This window comes from Canis lupus, chromosome 1, assembly GCF_003254725.2.
Source record: "Canis lupus dingo isolate Sandy chromosome 1, ASM325472v2, whole genome shotgun sequence".
NCBI classification, from domain to species: domain Eukaryota; kingdom Metazoa; phylum Chordata; class Mammalia; order Carnivora; family Canidae; genus Canis; species Canis lupus.
The window spans coordinates 107736185-107755488 of record NC_064243.1 but is presented as its reverse complement, the minus strand read 5'-3'; the positions used below and the strand labels follow the sequence as shown (position 1 = coordinate 107755488).

General features: G+C 58.4%; 4 protein-coding genes across 4 annotated transcripts in view; 2 read left to right on the top strand and 2 right to left on the bottom strand.

The window, feature by feature from the left end:
* SULT2B1 (sulfotransferase family 2B member 1) overlaps window positions 1-3353 on the top strand; it is a 34460-nt gene extending 31107 nt beyond the window's left edge. Inside the window, exons 6-7 of the mRNA XM_025424412.3 lie at window positions 1336-1516; window positions 3140-3353. Of these exons, the coding sequence (XP_025280197.1) occupies window positions 1336-1516; window positions 3140-3321 (363 nt within the window). The 3' untranslated portion in view covers window positions 3322-3353. The remainder of the gene's footprint in view (window positions 1-1335; window positions 1517-3139) is intronic.
* Window positions 3354-3618: 265 nt separating this feature from the next.
* On the bottom strand, window positions 3619-13956 carry FAM83E (family with sequence similarity 83 member E). Its single transcript, XM_025424410.2, has 5 exons — window positions 11881-13956; window positions 10261-10428; window positions 9803-9927; window positions 6127-6571; window positions 3619-4450 (listed from the first exon to the last, which is right to left on the bottom strand). Exons 1-5 carry the CDS (start codon window positions 12352-12354, stop codon window positions 4175-4177), a joined length of 1488 nt encoding a protein of 495 aa, XP_025280195.1. The 5' UTR covers window positions 12355-13956; the 3' UTR covers window positions 3619-4174.
* Window positions 7670-8451, top strand: SPACA4 (sperm acrosome associated 4). Its single transcript, XM_025424411.3, has one exon. The coding sequence runs from the start codon at window positions 7964-7966 to the stop codon at window positions 8342-8344; it is 381 nt and encodes a 126-aa protein (XP_025280196.1). The 5' UTR covers window positions 7670-7963; the 3' UTR covers window positions 8345-8451.
* Window positions 13957-14344: 388 nt separating the features above from the next.
* RPL18 (ribosomal protein L18) lies at window positions 14345-19068 on the bottom strand. The gene is made up of 7 exons (XM_025424409.2): window positions 18815-19068; window positions 17373-17459; window positions 16948-17055; window positions 16160-16258; window positions 15249-15372; window positions 15106-15175; window positions 14345-14460 (listed from the first exon to the last, which is right to left on the bottom strand). The coding sequence occupies exons 1-7, from the start codon at window positions 18815-18817 to the stop codon at window positions 14385-14387; spliced, it is 567 nt and encodes a 188-aa protein (XP_025280194.1). The 5' UTR covers window positions 18818-19068; the 3' UTR covers window positions 14345-14384.
* Between the last annotated feature and the right edge of the window lie 236 nt (window positions 19069-19304).

The window sequence follows — 19304 nt, the reverse complement described above, 5'->3', positions numbered from 1 at the left end:
TGCGGCCTGACAGAGCTTCTGGGTTGCCCCTGGGTGTGAGGAACTGCCAACATGTTAGAATTTCTGGGACACGCCAGTGGTTCAAGACGATAAAGGGATGGAGGGTTATGAAACCAGGAATGACCTGGAAAATCGGAGCGGTGAGCTTGGTGGAGCTGACCAGAAGGCTGATTGCATTTCAGGGAAGGCAGTGAGATAGAGGGGGGTGGGGAGGGTGGGGCTTCCGGCACTCGAATCTGAGCTCCTCCCTCGCTGTGTGACCCTGGACAAGTGTCTTCCCCTCTCTGAGCCTCCATTTACGGATTGGGGTAATGACGCCTCTCTGTGGGGCAACTGGCACGCTTGGCACAAATACACATGAGGGGCTTGGACCAGAGCTTGGCACACAGTAGGTCTTCAATCCCCAGGGACTTGAACCATCGGTGTCAGGAGGGGGTTGATATTTGAAGTGCATCTGGTTGGGGAAGTCTGCCAAGTGGAGGAGGGCAGCACAGGACATTCTTGGTAGCCCCATGCCAAGGCGCAGGGAGGGAAGTGTAGGGAATGGTAAGTTCTGGAAAGATAGGATGAGGGAGGCCAGACCACTTCTGTCCTTGAAAGCAAGGCCTGGGGGGCTGGGACTCCTGTCCCTGGGGCACCAGGGAGCCACAGGAGGGCTGGGAGCAGAGAGGAGTAGGGTCAGCTCTGGGTGTGGGGGCCTGGAGGCAGGGAGGCCAGGGAGGAGGCTGGAGCAAAGGTCCATAGGAAAAGGACAAGAGCTGACCAGTGCTAGGGCTGAGAGCCCAGAGGAGGGGACGAACAGAGAGAGACTGACAGGGGTTTGGGGGCAGGGGGAGAAGGAAGGGGGAGGCTAGTCTGTGGGTCTGGCCTGGGACTGAGTCAAGGAGGCCGCTGTGGTGGGGTGGGGACCTGGGAAAGGTGCAGATCTGCGGCCCAGACAGGCTGATTCCCACCTCTAACCCGAATGAGGGTGATTCTGCAGAAGATTCACGGGGAGCACCCACACAGACCTCACGAGGGGCGTCATGTAATATGTGGGTGTACACTCCAACTGACCTCTGCCCCTTGCTGTGACCTCCGCCCCGCCTCCGCCCTTTCCCTCCCACCCATGGAACCTTCCAAACCCCCAACCTGCAAAAACTCGAAGAAGCCATAGCCCAACCCCACGGCTTGGAGGTGGGGAAACGGAGGCAAAGAAGCTGAGTCACCCAGACAGGTCTGCGTTGGGACTCAGCCAGCCAGATTCTGGCTCTGGCTGGTGCTCCTTCCTTGCCCCCGGGGGTCCCCCACCCCACCCCCCACCTGGCCTCCCTGACCCCCCTCCTCTGCCTGCAGGATCTCCACGGCTCCGTGCAGCGCGTGTGCGAGTTTCTGGGCCGGCCGCTGGGTGAGGAGGCGCTGGGTTCCGTGGTGGCGCACTCAGCTTTCGGTGCTATGAAGGCCAACGCCATGTCCAACTTCACCCTCCTGCCCCCTACCCTGCTGGACCAGCGCCGCGGTGCCTTCCTCCGGAAAGGTGCGGGGGTGCTGGGGTTCCAGGCCACACTCGGGCCACCACCTGGCTGTGCGGCTTGGGTGACTTATGTAGCCTCTCTGGGCCTCAGTTTCCCTGGCTGAAACACGCGGTTGTTCCAAACAGAACTGCCTTCACAGAGTCACTGTGGTCCTAGGCACACAGCAGGCGCTTAGCACTGCCACCCGGACAGCTCCAAAGGGGAACAAAACGGCCGCATGCACTGCCATGGCCAGCACTAGGAGGCTATGTGGGGTCTCCTCGAACCTTTTTTTTTTTTTTTCTTTATTCATGAGAGACACACAGAAAGAGGCAGAGACACAGGCAGACGGAGAAGCAGGTTCCCTGCAGGGAGCCTGATGAGAAACTTGATCCCAGGACCCTGGGATACGACCTGAGCCAAAGGCAGACCCTCAACTGCTGAGCCAACCAGGTGTCCCTTCTCGAACTTTTCTGAGCATCAAGTTTCACCCCAGAAATATTCAAGTATTAGATTATGGGGTGAGGGTGGGAGTGCGTTAGCTTCCATTCCTTCCAGAATACCACACATCTAGCAGCTTCACACAATCCACGTTTATTATTCTTTTACAGTTCTGGTCAGAAGTCTCAAATCAGTGTCACTGGGTTAAAACCAAAGTGTCAGAAGGACTGTTCCTTCCGGAGGCTCTGGGGGGTGGAATATATTCCTTGCCTTTTGGGTTTCTAGTGCCATGTGCATTGCCTGGTTCGTGGCTCCCATTTGTCCCCAAAGCGCCGTTGGAGTAAAAATCCCTTTTGCCATGTAAGGTCACATAGTCACAAGTTCTAAAGACTAGGATGTGACCTCTGGAGCGGGGATGATTATTCAGCCTACATGGGGAGCCCCCCAGACCTCACGAGAGGCGTTATATAATATGTGGGGTGTACACTCAGGACTCAAAATACCACGATCCAAATGCCATTGGCCCCAGGATTCCAGGTAAGGGGTGGTGCCCAAGGTGGGCATGGGGCTCACTTCACCCCATGACAAAGTGAGAAATGAGAGGCTCAGAGGGATCCCCGTGCCTGCTGGGGCACACGGAAGGGGGCAGAGTTCATTGTGCCCTTTGCCTGCTAGGCTGCTGCGAGGGTTAAGGAGTGAACCCCATGAATCCAGGGCAGCCTTTTGGCATGTTCCCTGGCACCAGGTGTGGGAAAGCATTCATTCCCACTGTCAGAGCCATAATGGAGGTAGTGTAGCGTGTGGCAGGAGCCCTGGGGTGAGGAAGCCCTGTTCTAGCCAGGGAGGTTAGGGACGGGTCATAGTGACACGGTCACACAGGTGGCACTGAGGCAGGAATGCAGGATGGGGAGGTGGATGTTCTGGGTGGACAGATTTAAGGGGCCAAGTGGGTAAATTAGAGGAAGGCAACAGGTCTACTGGAGGTTCAGTTGGGGGGGGGGGGGCTAGGGAAGAAGGCGGGAAAATGATGCCCAGGGGTCTGGCCAGGTGACTGGGGACAGAAGCGGCCACCATTGGCGGTGAAGCGGCAACACAGAGATGAAGGGGGGGTGGGGAGGTGCTTCTGGGCAAGCCCGGAGGTGGGAAAGGGGGGCGGGGAATGCTCCGCTGTTCCTCATCTGGCCGTCCCTCCCCCCTCCCCCCAGGGGTGTGCGGTGACTGGAAGAACCACTTCACGGTGGCGCAGAGCGAAGCCTTCGACCGCGTCTACCGGGAGCAGATGCGGGGGATGCCCACCTTCCCCTGGGACGTCCCCGAGGACACCAGCCCGGACCCCGATCCCAGCCCCAGCCCCCCCCAGGCTGGATCCGAGCCCCTCCACCCGTGACGCTGAGAATAAACGCTTCGCTCCTGCCCCGACTCCGATGCGCTCTGGAGGTGGCTTGGCGTGGGCGGCCGGCAGGGGGCGCGCGAGGGGGGCGGCGGCCGGGGTGGGGACCGGCTCCCAGGGCCCGGAGGGGACGAGGTCTTCTTCCCCGCTGCGCACACCAGTGGGGTGGGTGACTGCAGGGAGGCAAGCGCCGGGCACCTGACCCGCACCCCCCAGGCCAGGGGTGCTGCGGCCGCGGAGGAGGGGGCGGGGACTGCGTTCCTGGGTCCTCTACTAGGCTGTGCAAATGCAAGATTCTGGCATAAAGCAGCTTTATTTTGAGCAGAGGTAAAGGGAGCCCCAACAACTCACCCCTTAGCACCCACAAAACAGTCCCAGCGCCCATAGCCCTGATCCATTGCCCAGCAGGTGTGTCCCTGGTTATTCAGCCCCAGTCCCTGTATGGGATTCTGTCTGCTTCTCTGCCAAGCTGTTTACCCACAGTTCCTGAGCATGGTGGGTGCAGGTAGCTCCCCCACTTTGTCCCAGGGACGCCCCACCTTCACCCCGCACAATGCCGGCACCGGGGCCACTCAGCCAGGCCTGTCCTCAGAGGAGTTCTGACCTGGCCCCAGTAGGGTATGCACTCTTCTAGGATTCCAGCTAGTCGAGACTTTCTGCCCGTTTTCTAAGCTGTGACACTGGCATCTAGAGCGAGCACTGGGCCTGCCCAAGTTCTAGAACAAAGAGGAAAAAAAATCCTTTCCACTTTCCAGAGACCCAGGCCAGAAGCCTGTCCAAGTCACCGCATGGAGGCAGGGGGCTTGGAGCTGCCAGTCAACAGGCAGGCCCAGTGATGCTTCGGCTCCGGTCAGCGAGGCCCCCTGAGTCCTGCCTGGGCACCCCGATCTGGCTGCTGGACTCCTCGGGGTTCCAGGAGTTTGGAGGCAGCATCTTCACCAAACCTCCTTCGGGTTGGGGACAGATAGCGCAGGCGGCGAGCCGGGAGGAGGGGCAGGGGGCCGCCCCAGGGCTGGGACCGGCCCACAGGACGGGGTTCTATCTCCCCCCGGGGAGCCCCTCCGGTGCCCCGCTGCCTCATCAGGGCCTTGGCCGGGGTGTCCTTGGAGCCCCAGGACATCTTGAGCTGCAGAGGGTAAGAAAGAAAGATGAGAGAAGGCTCTGGGGCCTGAGTCCCTGGAAGGGTGTGTGTGTGTGTGTGTGTGTGTGTGTGTGTGTGTGTGTGTAACTGTCAGGGAAGGTGAAAAGCCTCCAGAACGGGGAAGGGAAGTGAACTGAGAGGCCTGGGGCCCCCCGACCCCCAGGAGGCCAGCTGCTGTGTTCCCCCTGCAGCTTTGCAGTTGGGGAGGAACAGGAAGCTGCCAACAGCTGTCCCAGGGGGGAGCAAATATTTGCCAAAGGAGGTGATGGTGGGTGAGGGTGGCTCTGGACAGGGGTGGAGGCAAGGACCTTGCCCCCACCCTGCCCAACCCCCTCTCCCCTGGACTGGAATCAAGGGAAGAGATTCCTGGGACATTTCTCCCTCACCCTTGGAAACAGGTCCATGACCTGTTCCCATTTAGCCGATGGGAAACTGAGCCTGAGAGGGGCACGACCCACAGCAGCTGCACCCCGGGTCTGCTGGCATCCAGGGCGAGTCTGCCCACTTGTCCCACAGGGCTCTCTGCTCTCGCCCTTGCGGCAGCCCACTTTACAGCTGAGGGCACTGAGGCTCCATCCAGGGTCCCAGAGGATTAAGACAGGCTTTGTGGGAACCCCAGGGTCTCAGCAGCTGAGGGGAGGGGCAGAGACCCCTCCCCAACACGCTGACAACACTTGAATCCAGGAAGCCAAAGGCAGAGCATTTTAAAAGCTGCCCCGGGGAGGGGGGTGGGGGTGGGGGTGGGGGGCACCTGGGTGGCTCAGTGGTTGAGCATCTGCCTTTGGCTCAGGTGTGATCCTGGGGTCCTGGGATCAAGTCCCACATCGGGCTCCCTGCGGGGAGCCTTCTTCTCCCTCTGCCTCTCTCTCTCTCTATGTCTCTCATGAATAAATAAATAAATCTTTAAAAAATTAAATAAATAAATAAATAATAAATAAAAAATAATAGCTGCCCCAGGGAGGCCACTGGGGCTGAGTTCCAATCGCTCCCTCATGACTCAGTCTCCCAAAACTGTGAAACGGGCGGGTGGATGAAATGGTTGAGCTGTAAGAACATCCACCTCAGAAGGTCATGGCAAAGGTCCACTTTCACCACCTCTGTGAAAGTGCCTGCAGGTGGCACAGTGGCCACAGAGAGATGGTTGTTTTGACCTTGGACAAGTCACTTGACCTCTCTGAACCTCTTTTCCATCTGTAACCATGAGCCTGAGCAGAGTATTACCTCACTGACCTGGGATGAGGGTCTCATGAAATAAATATAAATATATCCCACCGTGGGGACTTATCGCAGTGCTTAATATTCTACTTCAACCTCCCCTCGCTGACTCCTCCTTCCCACCACACCGAGACTGCGGACATTGCTGCACCCATTAGCTGGATGAGAACACGGAGGCTTCAGAGAAGGCACATCTCTGCCCAGCTCTCACCGGTCAGGCCAGGATTCGCACCCTCAGGGGCTCTCGGGGTCCCTGGCCCAAGCCACTCAGTGCACCTCTGCCCAACACACAGTAGGGCTGCAGGAAAGGGTCCCTGGGATCGTGAACTCAGGTGGGCACTTTCCCCGCACCCCAGCTCTGGCCTGGGGCCTGGCACATAGTCAGCTCTCAGCTGCCCCATCCTCTTCCAGCTATTGTTTTGCTCAGGCAGGCCACCAGGTCTCACCTCACTGTCACCATCACTGGAGCCCGACAGCTGGGACAGGCGGCTCAGGTCCCATAGAGAGCGGCTGGGCCGGGCCGGGGGGCCGCTGGGGGTCCGGACACGCTGGACACTCCTCAGGATGTCGCTCAGCGCCGGCCCTGGGGTGGCCGGGGTCTCCTGCCTGTCACCCTCAAATACTCGGCAGGCAGCCAAGCGTTGGGCCAACGGGCCGTCGGGTGGCGGCGGGGACATGGGGGCCACAGAGCGGCGGCGGACCACACGGTGGGGGTTGGGAGCCAGCTGCAGCCCCCCCACGGTGCTTACGAAGGGGCCCAGGGTGGGTGCGGGCGGGAGCGGCCAGGAGGCCGCATAGAGTGTCCGGAACTCTCGGCTGAAGGCATCGGCAATCTCACCGGTCAGCAGGGTCACCAGGCCGCGATGCAGGCGTGAGTCACTCCATGTGAAGCTGGGGGGCACGCAGGGAGGGGTCAGATCTCTGTGCAGCCCAGGGGGGGCGCCCCAGCCTGGACACTATTACTGATCCCCCACTTGGTCCCAGGGCAGGCTGTGTGACCTTAGGCAAGTCCTGCAACCTCTCTGGCTTTAACACCTGCCAGCACCACCACCACCCCTGAGAATGGGAACAGCCCACGCACCTACCCAGAGGGTTGATGTGACAAGAGTTAAGCTACTTTAAGTACAATCTGGAAGCTGGCCTGAGCTTAAACCTGGACTCTGCCCCATCCCCAGCAAAGGAGGCATCAGTGCCTCAGTTTCCCTCTCTGAGAGGTAGGATTAGTTTGCTGACCCCCACGAGGCCTACTCCTTTGACTGTGCCTGCCTCAGTTTGCTCATCTGCAATATGGAGCAAAGAAGTAGGAAGATTGGAAGGAGCGAACAAAGGGTTGAGCTCCCTGCGTGGTGCCCGGCTGGCTGTGGTGTGCAGCGCTCCTAGGGTCCTTGTCGTCAGTGTCGTCACAGTGGTGGTATTTAAAGCATCTAGCGGGATCCCTGGGTGGCGCAGCGGTTTGGCGCCTGCCTTTGGCCCAGGGCGCGATCCTGGAGACCCGGGATCGAATCCCACATCGGGCTCCCGGTGCATGGAGCCTGCTTCTCCCTCTGCCTATGTCTCTGCCTCTCTCTCTTTCTCTCTCTGTGACTATCATAAATAAATAAAAATTTAAAAAAAATAAATAAATAAAGCATCCAGCATGGGTCTTGGCACACAACGGGTGCTCGGTAAATGCCCTCTTGGGAATTAAATGAATCTGGGTTCTGTTCCCGGCTCTGGGGACCTTGGCCATGGTACCTTCCCTTCCTGAGCCTTGGTTTACCCATCTGAAAAACGGGCTCCCCACTGGTTGTGCACCTCTGCAGGCTCAGCGCCCAGAGAACCGATGAGTCAGCGACCAGGAGAGCGAGTGTTGGTCCGATCGTCCTTACCTTGGCGGGGTGGCAGTGTCCTCACGCCCTGGCAGGTTGGTGGGCCTGTCTGCCAGCAGATTGTGACACCCCTCCCCCCACCTGTGACCTCACCCCTGGAGGGGCCAGTGGGAGCCCTGAGGGGTCTGTGAGGTCACCCCATTCCGCTCCATATAGACTCCCATCAGGTAGTGGCCGCTGGCTTGTCTCCGTCCTGGGGAAGCTTCTGAGACCCGAGGACTCTCAAGCAGTGGTCACAACGGAGTTCCCAAGAGGGACGCGGAGCGTTGGGACCCGAGGACCCTCCAAGTGCTGACCCTGGGAGGCCAGACCAGGGGCAAAAGTCTCGTGGGCCTCAGGAGCGTCATTCAGCAGTTCCGGGAGGCCCAGGAAGCCCACGGCCTGGCTTGGGCACCGTCACCGCCGCCAGGCCACCATGGTCCTCGGCTGGCTGCTGCTTCTGGCAATGGCTCTGCCCCCGGGCACCACAGGCGCCAAGGACTGTGTGTTCTGTGAGCTGACCGATTCCAAGCAGTGTCCCGGCATCCACATGCAGTGTGGCGACGATGAGGACTGCTTCACAGGCCATGGGGTGGCTCCAGGCCTCGGCCCTATCATCAACAAAGGTTGCCTGCTGTCCACTTCTTGCGGCCACGAGGAGCCGGTCACCTACATGGGTGTCACCTACACGCTTACCACCACGTGCTGCTACGGCCACATGTGTAACAGGGCCCCCAGTCCCGCCAGATGGGAGGGGCGGGCCGCCGGCCTGGCGCTGGGTGTGCTGCTGCTGCTGCTGCTTCCACGTTTGCTGTGACCAACCTGAAGGGCAGGACCTGGGACTGGTGTCCCGGCTCCGCTGCTCCCCGAGCCCCCCGCCTCCACCCCTTCTCCCCATTAAATGGCCAGAGGCCCTGGACAACCTCTTGTGGCCCCGGCTTCATCCATTCTAGGGCTGTCCACCCGGAGCCCAGTGCTCGGCGAAGCATCCTCAGGCCTTATTCAGTGGTGGGGAGCCATGCTTGGTGGGTTTGGCTGTACCCCTACTGTATTTCATTGGTTCTAAGACGCGTATCTTTTCACATTTCGATCAGGATGCTTCTTTTCATTGGTGGCACCTCAGAGTCGATGAAATATGGTTAAAACGAACAATGACAATAATAAATGACAGCTGATGTTTACGGAGCACTGCTTATGTTACATGCCAGGGCACCGTGATCTCGCTGAATCCCCAAGCAAAGCCAGGAAGGTAAATGCCTTCCAGGGCAGCCCAGTCTCCACGGTAGCAATTCTCCAAATGAGGTCCCCAGACCGTCTGGGAGTTAGCTAGGGATGCCAATTCTCAGACCCCGTCCCCAGCCAGGTGATAGGGGGCAGAGGGTAGGTGGTGCAAAGAGGCTCCCGAAGTCTGTGTTTTTAACGGGTCCTCCAGGTGATTCTGATGCAGGCAGGCCCAAGATGGAAAACCACCAGTGGGGAGCACTGGTAAAAACAGGGCACCTCTGCCCCCACAAGGGACAGTGGCAATGTCTCCAGACACTTTGGGTTGCCATAATAGGGGAAGGGGGGTCGCTACTGACATCTACAAGGTGGAGACCAGAGAATTGGGTGCAGCTTCCTACGACCTGTATCATCCCATCCTGTAGAAGGGGAAGTGAAGCACAGAGAGGTGAAGTCAGTTGCCCAAAGTCACACAGCTAGTAGCCAGCAGAGCTATAGTTCAAAGCCAGGCCAAGAGACCCCAACATCCAGGCACCCCACACCCTCCCCCACTGTGACCCTATGAGGCAGGTGCTGTTATTATTCACACTTTCCAGATGGGGAAAGTGAGGCGCAGAGCAGGGAAGGCACCAGCCCAGAGTCAAGGTTAGTCAGACCCCAGAGAAAGGAGAGGAGGGATGTGGGCCACCGGGTCATTTGGTCATCACCAACTCTTCTATTTTTTTAGAGATGCTCAGAGAGGTGGAGTTAACTCAAGGCGGAGCTAGGACTCCAATCCATGTCCTCCTGGTTCTGAAACCCACACACAAATTGTGGGCTCTGTTTCCCAGATGAGGGGCAAAGACACAGGGTCAAAGAGATGACTCTCCTCCTCCCCGCAGGCAGGCCTGGCTCCACCCCAAGGAGGTTCGGCCCTATGGTACCTCCTCTACCAGTGAGAGGGGGGCTTAGCCCCGTTTCACAGACCAGGAAAGAGATGCTGGTAAGGGGGATGCCAACTGCTCCCCAAGGGTTGGGGACAGACGCTGGGAGGTGTGGTGAGGGGCAGGCGCACCTGTAGGATCCGGAGATGACCCTGTGGCCGTCCAGCAGCACAAACTTCTCTCGTACGTTGCCGCTTACCTGCTGTCGCCAGCGGCTCTGGAAACTGCAGCCCCGCACAACACGGATATCTAGGTTCTGGAGTGGAGGGGGGACACCGTAGCTCAGGCCAACCCCATGCACCTCCGCCCATTGCCCAGGGCTTGGGTGTCCCTCCAGGCTGGTTAGGAAAGGTCTGTCCCAGCTTCCCCAGAGCCACCAATATTGGTCTCTCTTGGAAATACCCCTAACTCAAAGGGACCCCGTGGGAAGACCCACCTCTAATTCCCCCAATGCCAGGGGCATCAGATCTCAGAGGACCCTCTCGGCTGGCATCTACCTTGATGAGCTAGGATGCAGTGGAAGGGCTTGCCCCCACTGGCCCTAGTGTCAGGGGAATGGGGACTTGGGTCCCTCCTGCCAGGCTCCTACCTCAGTGGCCCAGGGGTTCACTCCCAGCTGGTGGGCCAGGGTCAGGAAGGCAGGCAGTTGCTGGCGGTCCAGGAGGAGGTAGACAGGCACCCAGCGGCGTGTGGCAGCGTTTACCAGGTCCAAAAGCAGGTCTGGGTCAGTGAAGATGTCCATGACCACGGCCACTAGCTGGGGGGCGTGGGGAGACGGGCTGTGGATGGAACCCGGAGACCCGGGGGGCATCTAGGGGGTGGAGCCCTGGGAGTGAGGGACTCTGAGGGTGGGAGTTTAAAGGCCCGTCCTTGACGGGGTGTTCAGGGGGCGCTGCGGGAGAGACCCCCAGACAGAGACTGCTGCTCAATACGGCGCCTACATGTGAAAGAGACAAAGACTGTCCTTCCTGGAGACCAAGGCCTCTGCTGCTGGAAAACTCATCATGATGACGTCTGCACCGGCAAGTGGCGTCCTGCGAGCTGTGACACTATGTGGTGGCCCTGCTCCAGGGCTCAGTGGGCCAGATGCCCTGGCAGGGCAATGTGGGCAACTGCACGGCTGGGTACTTGGGGGTGCCATGGATACCAGGGGTGGGGGGGATGACCTGCTCGGCCACCCAGGGGAGCTCTGGGGACTCAGGGGCTGAGGGCCTGGGTCTTACAGGCAGAAAAATGCAGCAGTGATGACTCTTGACCCACTGGCCAGACAGCCTTGGTTCAAATCCCCACTTGGCCACTTACCATTGAGAGACTTAACCTCCCATGCCTCAGTTTCCCCAACTCTCCTCACTTGGTATTGTAAGTACCAACCTCACAGGACCCTCTTAACAATTATAAATGTTAAGTCATGTAGAGCACTTAGCGTGGGAGCTGGCAGGCACAAAGCTGTTATATAAAGAACAGACAGGGCACCCGGGGGGCTCAGGGGTTGAGCATCTATCTGCCTTTGGCTCAGGTCATGATCCCAGGGTCTTGGGATGGAGCCCCATGTCGGGCTCCCTGTTGGGGGCCTGCTTCTCCCTCTGTCTATGTCTCTGCCTTTCTGTGTCTCTCATGAATAAATAAAATCTTAAAAAAAAAAAAAAAAAAGAGGGATCCCTGGGTGGCGCAGCGCTTTAGCGCCTGCCTTTGGCCCAGGGCGCGATCCTGGAGACCCAGGATCGAATCCCACATCGGGCTCCCGGTGCTTGGAGCCTGCTTCTCCTTCTGCCTATGTCTCTCTCTCTCTCTCTCTCTCTCTCTCTCTCTCTCTCTCTGTGTGTGACTATCATAAATAAATAAAAATTTTTTAAAAAATGACTTTAAAAAAAAGAATAGAACAGGCTATCCAGGGGGCCATAGGGGAGACATCTGGGCCCTCTATGGGAGGAAGGAAGGAGACACTTACCCCAGTGGTAGGGTGGGGTGCTGGGGGGGTAGATGATTCGGTCCAAGGGGCATGGATGCCTAGGGGGACCCAGGCCTTGGAGAGAGGGTGAGGATGAGGCTGGGGGATGTGGACACCTGTGTCCCCCCTCCTGAGAGGTGTCCCAGGAAGACATGGGTGAGATCCCCAGGCCTCAGGGGATGCACCACTCCCAGGTCCAGGAGCTGGCATGCGAGGATGTCTGGGTCTGGGGAATGGACACCGGGCCCCTGAGACCCCCACCTTGCAGGCGGCCTGGATTTCCTGGCGCACCAGCTCCTTGAGGGGCGGGTGGCCCTCGTCGGGTGGCTGGGTATACAGCTGTGCCCGGGTGATTCCCTTCCAGGTCGAGTCCTCCGGCCAGCCCAATCGCAGCGTGGGCACCTGCTCCTCTGACTGTCCGGGCCAGTAAGTCAGGCTGCCGGAGTCCCCATCGGTGGCAGTGGCTCCCTCTGCTGCCCTGCCGGGTGGCTGCTTGCATGTGGTCCAGTTCTCAGCGGCCGCCACCAGGCTCCGGAGCTCTTCCCCGCTCAGGAAGGGCCGCAGCCCCTCGCGCTGCACGCAGGCCTGGAACGCCTCTTCGCCCTTGCTCAGCAGAGCCTCAAGAGCCAGGCGCTGGCCCTCGGAATACAGGAAGCTGGGGCTGGCCTCAGTCAAGGGCAGCCCCTCGGGCCCTGACCCCACTCCTTCCAGCGCTGCCAGCTGGGAGGCTGCCATTGGGCTGCTTAGGTGGGAGGACCGTGCAGCTGGGTGTCTGAAGGTTTGGCCGTCTCTGGGGGACTGACCATCTGGGGTGCGGGTGGGGGGTCTCCTGCCAAGCAGAGTCTATGCAGCGGTGCCAAGGCTTCCAGGGCAGCTCTGTGAGTGGCACCTTGTGTCCCTGGATCACCGTCGTGACAATCAGACTGCTTAGGGTGTGGGCTGCTCAGACTGACCACCCACCTGCCTCCAGCCACCACCGTGGCAGGCTGGCCATCTGATGGTCAGGCTGACCACCTGACACCGTCCCCAGCTGTGTGACCCATGAGCTGCTCCTCTGTGCTCCCACCACACAATTTCCAGTCTCCTGGCCACTCAATAACCCCAACTGACCCGTTTGCTGGTTCAGTCTTGGTCAGGCTGAGGGCCTGGCTGTCCTGGTCAAAGGTCCGGCTGACTGCCCGACCATCTCCAGGCAACAGCAACAGGCTGTCTGCCTGTCTCCTACCACCCAAATGTCCCTAACCAAAGGCAAAGTGGGCTGCCTATCTGTCCCCAACCTATAGCACATCTAACTGGCCCTCTCCAGCCATCTTTTGGATCATTTGGCAAACATCGATTGCTTCCAACTAACAATGTCACTATCTGACCACCCGGTGGAGCACCCAGATGGGTCCAGCAGAATGTTCTTCCAGAGGACTGGTGACTGGCTCACCCCACCGGCTCTCACTGATTGACCATCCCAGGCATTTCCCCTTTGGACCTGCTCTGTTTGGGAATGGGCTCCAGCCCTAAGTCTGGACATCACCCTCCCCCAGCCAGGGAATGAGGTCTGTCTCTGTGGACCGGGGACTCTGCTCCTGGGCTTTCACACCCACTTGGGCGGCTACAGTGGAGGATACACTCAACAGGAGCTTTCATCACCATGGAAGTGGCAACAGCCCATCTCACTGGAGGGCCTGACCAGCCAGTTGCTTGGATTGGCTGCCCGTCTCCCAGCCAGAATGGTCTTGGGCTGCCCTCTGATCTGTGCTGATCCCTGGCCAAGCTGACCTGTCTGGGTTCCTGCCTGAATCCAACTATCTCCTGCTAGCTGACTGTCCACCTATTCTTGGCCAAGGACCACCCTTTAAGGCTTCTGACCCAACCTCTGGACACTGGACCCCCGATTCCTGCAAACCAGCAGCCCTTCCTTCCAATCACACACCCAGAAGCTTCCTTCCTGCACACTACAGCGATAGGGCCTACGAAGAGAAGAGGAATAAAACCAGGACTCCCTCTCACCCCATCCAGCTCCCCCAACGTGTCCAAATCCCCATCCCTCCTTGTCTTGCCTTTTCGGAGGTCAGAATAGGGGTCTGGAGACCTCCTGCATTTATTTCTGCCGTTCTTCCGGCCGTCTGGCCTCATTCATCAGGTTTTAGCCTGGGATCCGGGGAACCCAGCCCCTTATGTAAACAGAGGAGGGCCCACAGCAGATCCCTGGGAAAGGCCCTCGAGTGCCGGTAGGGGAAGGCGCTAGCCCAGGGCACACACTCACCGAGTTACTGCCCCAGGGCCCAATGGCCCGCCAGATTCAGCTTTTTGAAGAGGGTAACAACTCACCTGTTCCCACGTACCCCTCCCCCACTGCGGGCCCGCCCCCTCCTGCACTTCCCGGTCCGCACACCGCCCACTGTCCCCAGCCCGGAGCAGGTGTGGCTAATCCGGGGAATTGAGCAGCTGCGGAAACACCTGTCATCCGGCGCATTAGGGGGGCGGGGCTTTGGCCGTAGTGGGCCCGTAAGGGTCCAACAGCACAGGATCGACAGGCACGAGTCGGAACCGCCAGAGGGCGCCTGCAGGTAGAGCTGACTCCGCCCTCCGCAGGGGGAAGGTCCCGTCCCAGGCTGGTCTCCAAGGAGATGGGCACCGCGTCCTGTCCTACTCCCCAACTCACCCTAAGGCTCCAATCCGCTCTCGTCGTCTCCCGCGCCCCCCCCCCCACAGTAATACACAGAGGACCATCGGCATTCAAAATCTTTTTAATAACAAGGCAGGATCTGGGGTTAGTTTTTGTAGCCTCGGCTGGCCCTGCGGCCTCTGGCACGCTCGAACTTCCGGCCCTTGGATCTCACGTAGGGTCTGCGGGGAGGGAGAAGAAGGTGAGAGTGTGCCTCTAAGGGGCAAGGATAGGGCCTGCTCTAACAGACCAGCACGGGGACATCAAAAGGGAAGCGGGGGGGGGGGGGGGGGGGGGGGGGCGGCGGCGGCGGCGCAGCCCGGGTGGCTCAGTGGTTTAGCGCCACCTCCTGGAAATCCCTGCATGGAGCCTGCTCCTCCCTCTGCCTGTGTCTCTGCCTCTCTCTCTCTCTCTGTGTCTCTCATGAATAAATAAAATCTTAAAAAAAAAAAGGGGGGGGGGTAGGGGGGGTGACACCTAGTAGGCTGCTGGAAAAGCCAGGCAAGGGCACTTAGCACCTGCGCTTGGCAAGTATTGATGCGAACTGCCCCAAAGTGGGGTAAGACAGGCTCCACCTGGGAAATGCAGCCTCAGGCCCTGAACACTGCACTTACAGGGCTGGCTATGCAGAGATCTCAGCAAAAGGGAATAATAGCTTTAAGCCACGTCTTGAGGAAAAGCAGGTAAGATGAGGGGAGGAGTTCTAGGGGGCTGAGGCTGGACTGGTGTGAGGAACAGAAGAGGCTGGAAGTGAGCCCAAGGCCCAGATCCACAGGGTGGGGTCCAGGGGAGAACCGGGTGCAGATGGCAAGGCTGGGCATACTCACTTGGTGTGGCTGTGTGGGGTTCCTGGGGCCTTGCCAAAGTGTCTGTACACCTCTCGGCCCTTGCGTGGACCTGGGAAGGGGAAGATGGGTTCAGGTAGGGACCCAGCTCCCCGAAGTCGCCACAGGAGCCACTAAACACTCACCAGAGAGTAAGACGGTGCCACAACCCTTAGGGGAGTCCAGGGCCAACTGATCGAAGGTGAGGATCTTGCCTCCAGCTTTGAGGATGCGGCTCCGGGCACGGCTACTCACGCGCAGTGCACACACCTAGGGAACACACGGGACAGATGTGGTCAGACCCCATGCATGGCCACCCAAGGGCTGCTGGGCCTTCCTCTTCATGGCCCTGGTCCAGCAGAGGCACCCAGCTGCTTGCGGAGACTGGGGACACCACTGTTACAGAGAGCTCGACCTGACGATAGCTAATTTATGTCCAAGACCACCTTTAAGGCTGCAACAACTTCAAGTTACTACAGATAAGAAAATGGAGACTTTTTTTAAAGATTTGAGAGCACACGCGCGCGCGAGAGGGAGAGCACAAGCAAGGGGAAAGGCAGAGGGAGAGGGAGAGGTAGAAGCAGGCTCCCCACTGAGCAGGGAGCCTGACACAGGGCCTGATCCCAGGACCCTGAGATCATGACCTGAGCCGAAGGCAGACACTTAACGAACTGAGCCACCCAAGTACCCCGGAAATGGAAATATAAAAGAGACCCATGACTTTGTCCACAGGCCACAGACTGGCAGAGAAACCTAGACTTGAAGCCAACCTGTAAATTCAAGAACCAGCACCGGCAACAGAAAGGGACCCAGAAGGGGCTGGGGGCTGCCTGGGGACACCCAGCATCACTAATACAAAGGACAATCCCCCTTCAGCCCTAAAAGCCACCCAGACAGGGAGGTGCGATGCCTGCCTCACCCAGAGAAGAGACTAGGAATGCATCACAAGCCTCAAGGCACTCTGACAGAGGTCATCAGCAGTGAGCCAGGTCAGCAGACTCTACTGCGAGTCTGGGCTCTGGCCCACCCACCACACTCCTGAGCCCCCTCCACATACCTTCAGCTTGGGCACCTCCTGGACACGCACATCATCCGTTATGGTTCCTACAACCACAGCTGTTTTGTTTTCCCGGCCAGGCAGTTTCATCTTCCGGATCTTTGGGAGAAGGATAATTCCACATTAAGGGAAGTTCCTTCTGGCATTTCACTCCAACCTCATTGCTTCAGGCATCCCAAGGCCTGAGACAGCTGGGCCCCAAAGGGGTTGAACCCACCCATGCCACAAGCTTTTCAATCAGCATAGGCTGAACCTCCAGTCCAGGCGGGAAAAACACCAGAGACAAAATGCAGACCTTTCAACAGATCTCTCCTTCAGGAGAGCTTATGACACCTGAGACCAGTGTCATGTGACAGCAGGCCACCTGAAGCCACTACAACCACCCCAACTTCACGACGACAAGATGAGCCCAAGTTGCTCAAATACCCACTGCTGTTTTTTTTTTTAATTTTTTAATTTTTTATTCATTTATGATAGTCACAGAGAGAGAGTGAGAGAGAGAGAGAGGCAGAGAGAGAAGCAGGCTCCATGCACCGGGAGCCTGATGTGGGATTCGATCCCGGATCTCCAGGATCGCGCCCTGGGCCAAAGGCAGGCGCCAAACCGCTGCGCCACCCAGAGATCCCCCCACTGCTGTTTAACTATAAGCCCCAGGGTCAAGGGTTGGAGCTCTGCACACACCAAGGGATGAAGGAAACCAGCTGATGGCCAGGCTCTGAGCCCCCGCAACCTTGCCCCAAGCTAGGCTCTAAGACACAATCCAGTCACCCACGGAATCAGCTCCTCACCATCCGGGAAAGGGACAGAGGTGGCCGGTTGGTGCGACTCATGAACAACCTCTTCAACACAACCTGGTTAAAGGTAGAGTTGGTTCGTCTGGCCAGAAACCTGTACAGCTGTAGGTCAGAGAAAAGTCAGAATAGGAACCCAGGGTAGGTAGCCCCCACCATTCTTCCAACCTTCAACTTAACAAAAAACCGGTTTGGGCTGCCAAGGTTTTTATGGCTTCCCATCCCCTAGCCCCCCCAATTCCCCTCCCCACTCCCCAGCTGTATAAGCCCTGAGGCTGAGGACACTGAAACTCCAGGAGCCCTGGGCAGAACCACAGACAGGAGCCTGCCCTGCAGGCCCCTGGAGAAGCCTGATACTAGAAAGGAGGTTCTAGAAGCTGCAGTTCTAGGTGGCACCTAAGGGGCTCCGGCCTCAACCTCACCTTAACCAACAGTCTCAGGTAGATGTCCTGGCTCTTGGGCTCCTTGCGCCGAACCTTTCGGTCCTTGTTGTGGCGGATGTCGACTCCCTGCAGAGATAAGAATAGACCGTGGGCCCAACTCTCTCTGGCAGCTCACCCCCAGAACTCTTCCTCTCTGAGGAAGAGAGAGGGCCTCATTTGTTGAAGAGACAACAAATCCCAAGTCCACCCTTAGAAGACCTGGGATTCCAACAACCCCAACATAAGAAAAGTATTAAATCCACACACAAAACCTTCAGCACATGGCATCTTAAAAAGCTTTAAAGGACTTACATCCACTAACAAATTTTAATTCTTCAGAAGCTGTATTTTTTTTAAAAAATGTTATTTGACAAAGAAAGAGCACAAGAGAGAAGCAGACTCCCCACTGAGGAGGGAGCCCTGATGGGGCTCAACCTGGGGCTCCATCCAAGGACCCCAGCATCACGACCTGAGCCAAAGGCAGATGATTAACCAACTGAGCCACCCAGGCATCCCCCAAAAGTGGTATTTTTCAAGAACATGACCCAAGGGCAGACTCTACCTAATAATACAGCAAAGAACCTTTGTTAGGAACTTACTCCACACAGAACCAGTACTAGAATCTTCCATGCACTAGCTTCTTGAATCCAACAGCCCGAGGAGACAAGTTTGCCCACTTCAGCTAAGAAAACTGAAGGAAGCCACAACTTCCACCACTTCCGGCTGCTGTCCTGAGATTCCTTAACAGGCCCTGTCAGGCGCTGTAGAGCTACTAGACTATTCGTAGCTCCTTTCCTCCAGCACTTCAGTATCCAAGAATCTCCAATGTGTAGCTCCTACAGGTTCTTCCCAAACTCGCGTCTGTGACGCATGATTACTGTGTTCCCAATGCACAGACCAAGAAACTGGGGTTACAGGCGGGGAAAGCCAAGACTGAAGGCTGGACAGGGAGCTGAGACTTCAGAGGTCCGCCTGGCCGCAAAAGCCGGGCATCGGACGGTGGAGACCTCCCTCACCCCCAGAACCCAAGGTTCCAGGTCAGGGGAGTGACAGGTCCAGGTAGGGGCGGCAAAGATTAAGAGACCAAGCGCGGACGTGAGGTTAGCACCCGGGTCCGAATCCCGGGTCTGCCACTTCTTTGCAATGTGGCGAAGAACGCAATGTGCAACGCGGCCCCGGTCACAACGTTTAACTTCCTTGCACTTCAATTGGGTTATCTGCTCAACTGGAACTAGAATAATAAAAGGGGACGAGAGTGGCCAGAGGCTGATAGAACTAACCCACCCTTGGTCTTCGAATCCACCAAAACAGTCCCCTCACTGCGGGAGTCGCCCCCTTCGAACCCCCCCGACATCCCTGCTCCCCTCCAGCACTCCCCCAGCCCAAAACCGCGGCGGATGGCGGCGGATAATCGAGCCCGGAGCGCCTCAAAGCACGCTCACCATGATGGCGCCTCCTGCTCAGCCAGGTCCGGAAAGAGAGAACAGTGCCGAAGGGGGCGGGGAAAGCCTTCAGCGAGGGGCGCTTGTGTGACGTCACGCGGGCGCGACGCGGCGCTCTACTCGAGTCGGGCCTCTCTATGGCGAATCGCAGAGCGTCGAATGGGCGATTCCGGAATAAGTGGACGAACCACCACCCACGGAGAACAAGCGCTGCGTCAAGGGTGGAGGGGCGGCGACCACGTCGGGGGCCTCTCTGGCCCTTCCTAGTTCTCGATAGTCTTCCGGAAGAAAGGGAATTGGCAGCGAGAGAGATGTGCGGCGCTAGGAGGTCGCGTCGCACGGTGACGCTCTGGCCCGACGCCGACGGCCTCTCTGTGGCTCCTTGGAGGACCCGGCGGGCCGAGTATTGGAGGTGAGGAGGCGGAGCTGGCGGGGCCTGTCAGGACCTCGGGAAACCACTAACCCCACGCTTCAGGCGTTTCCTTATCGG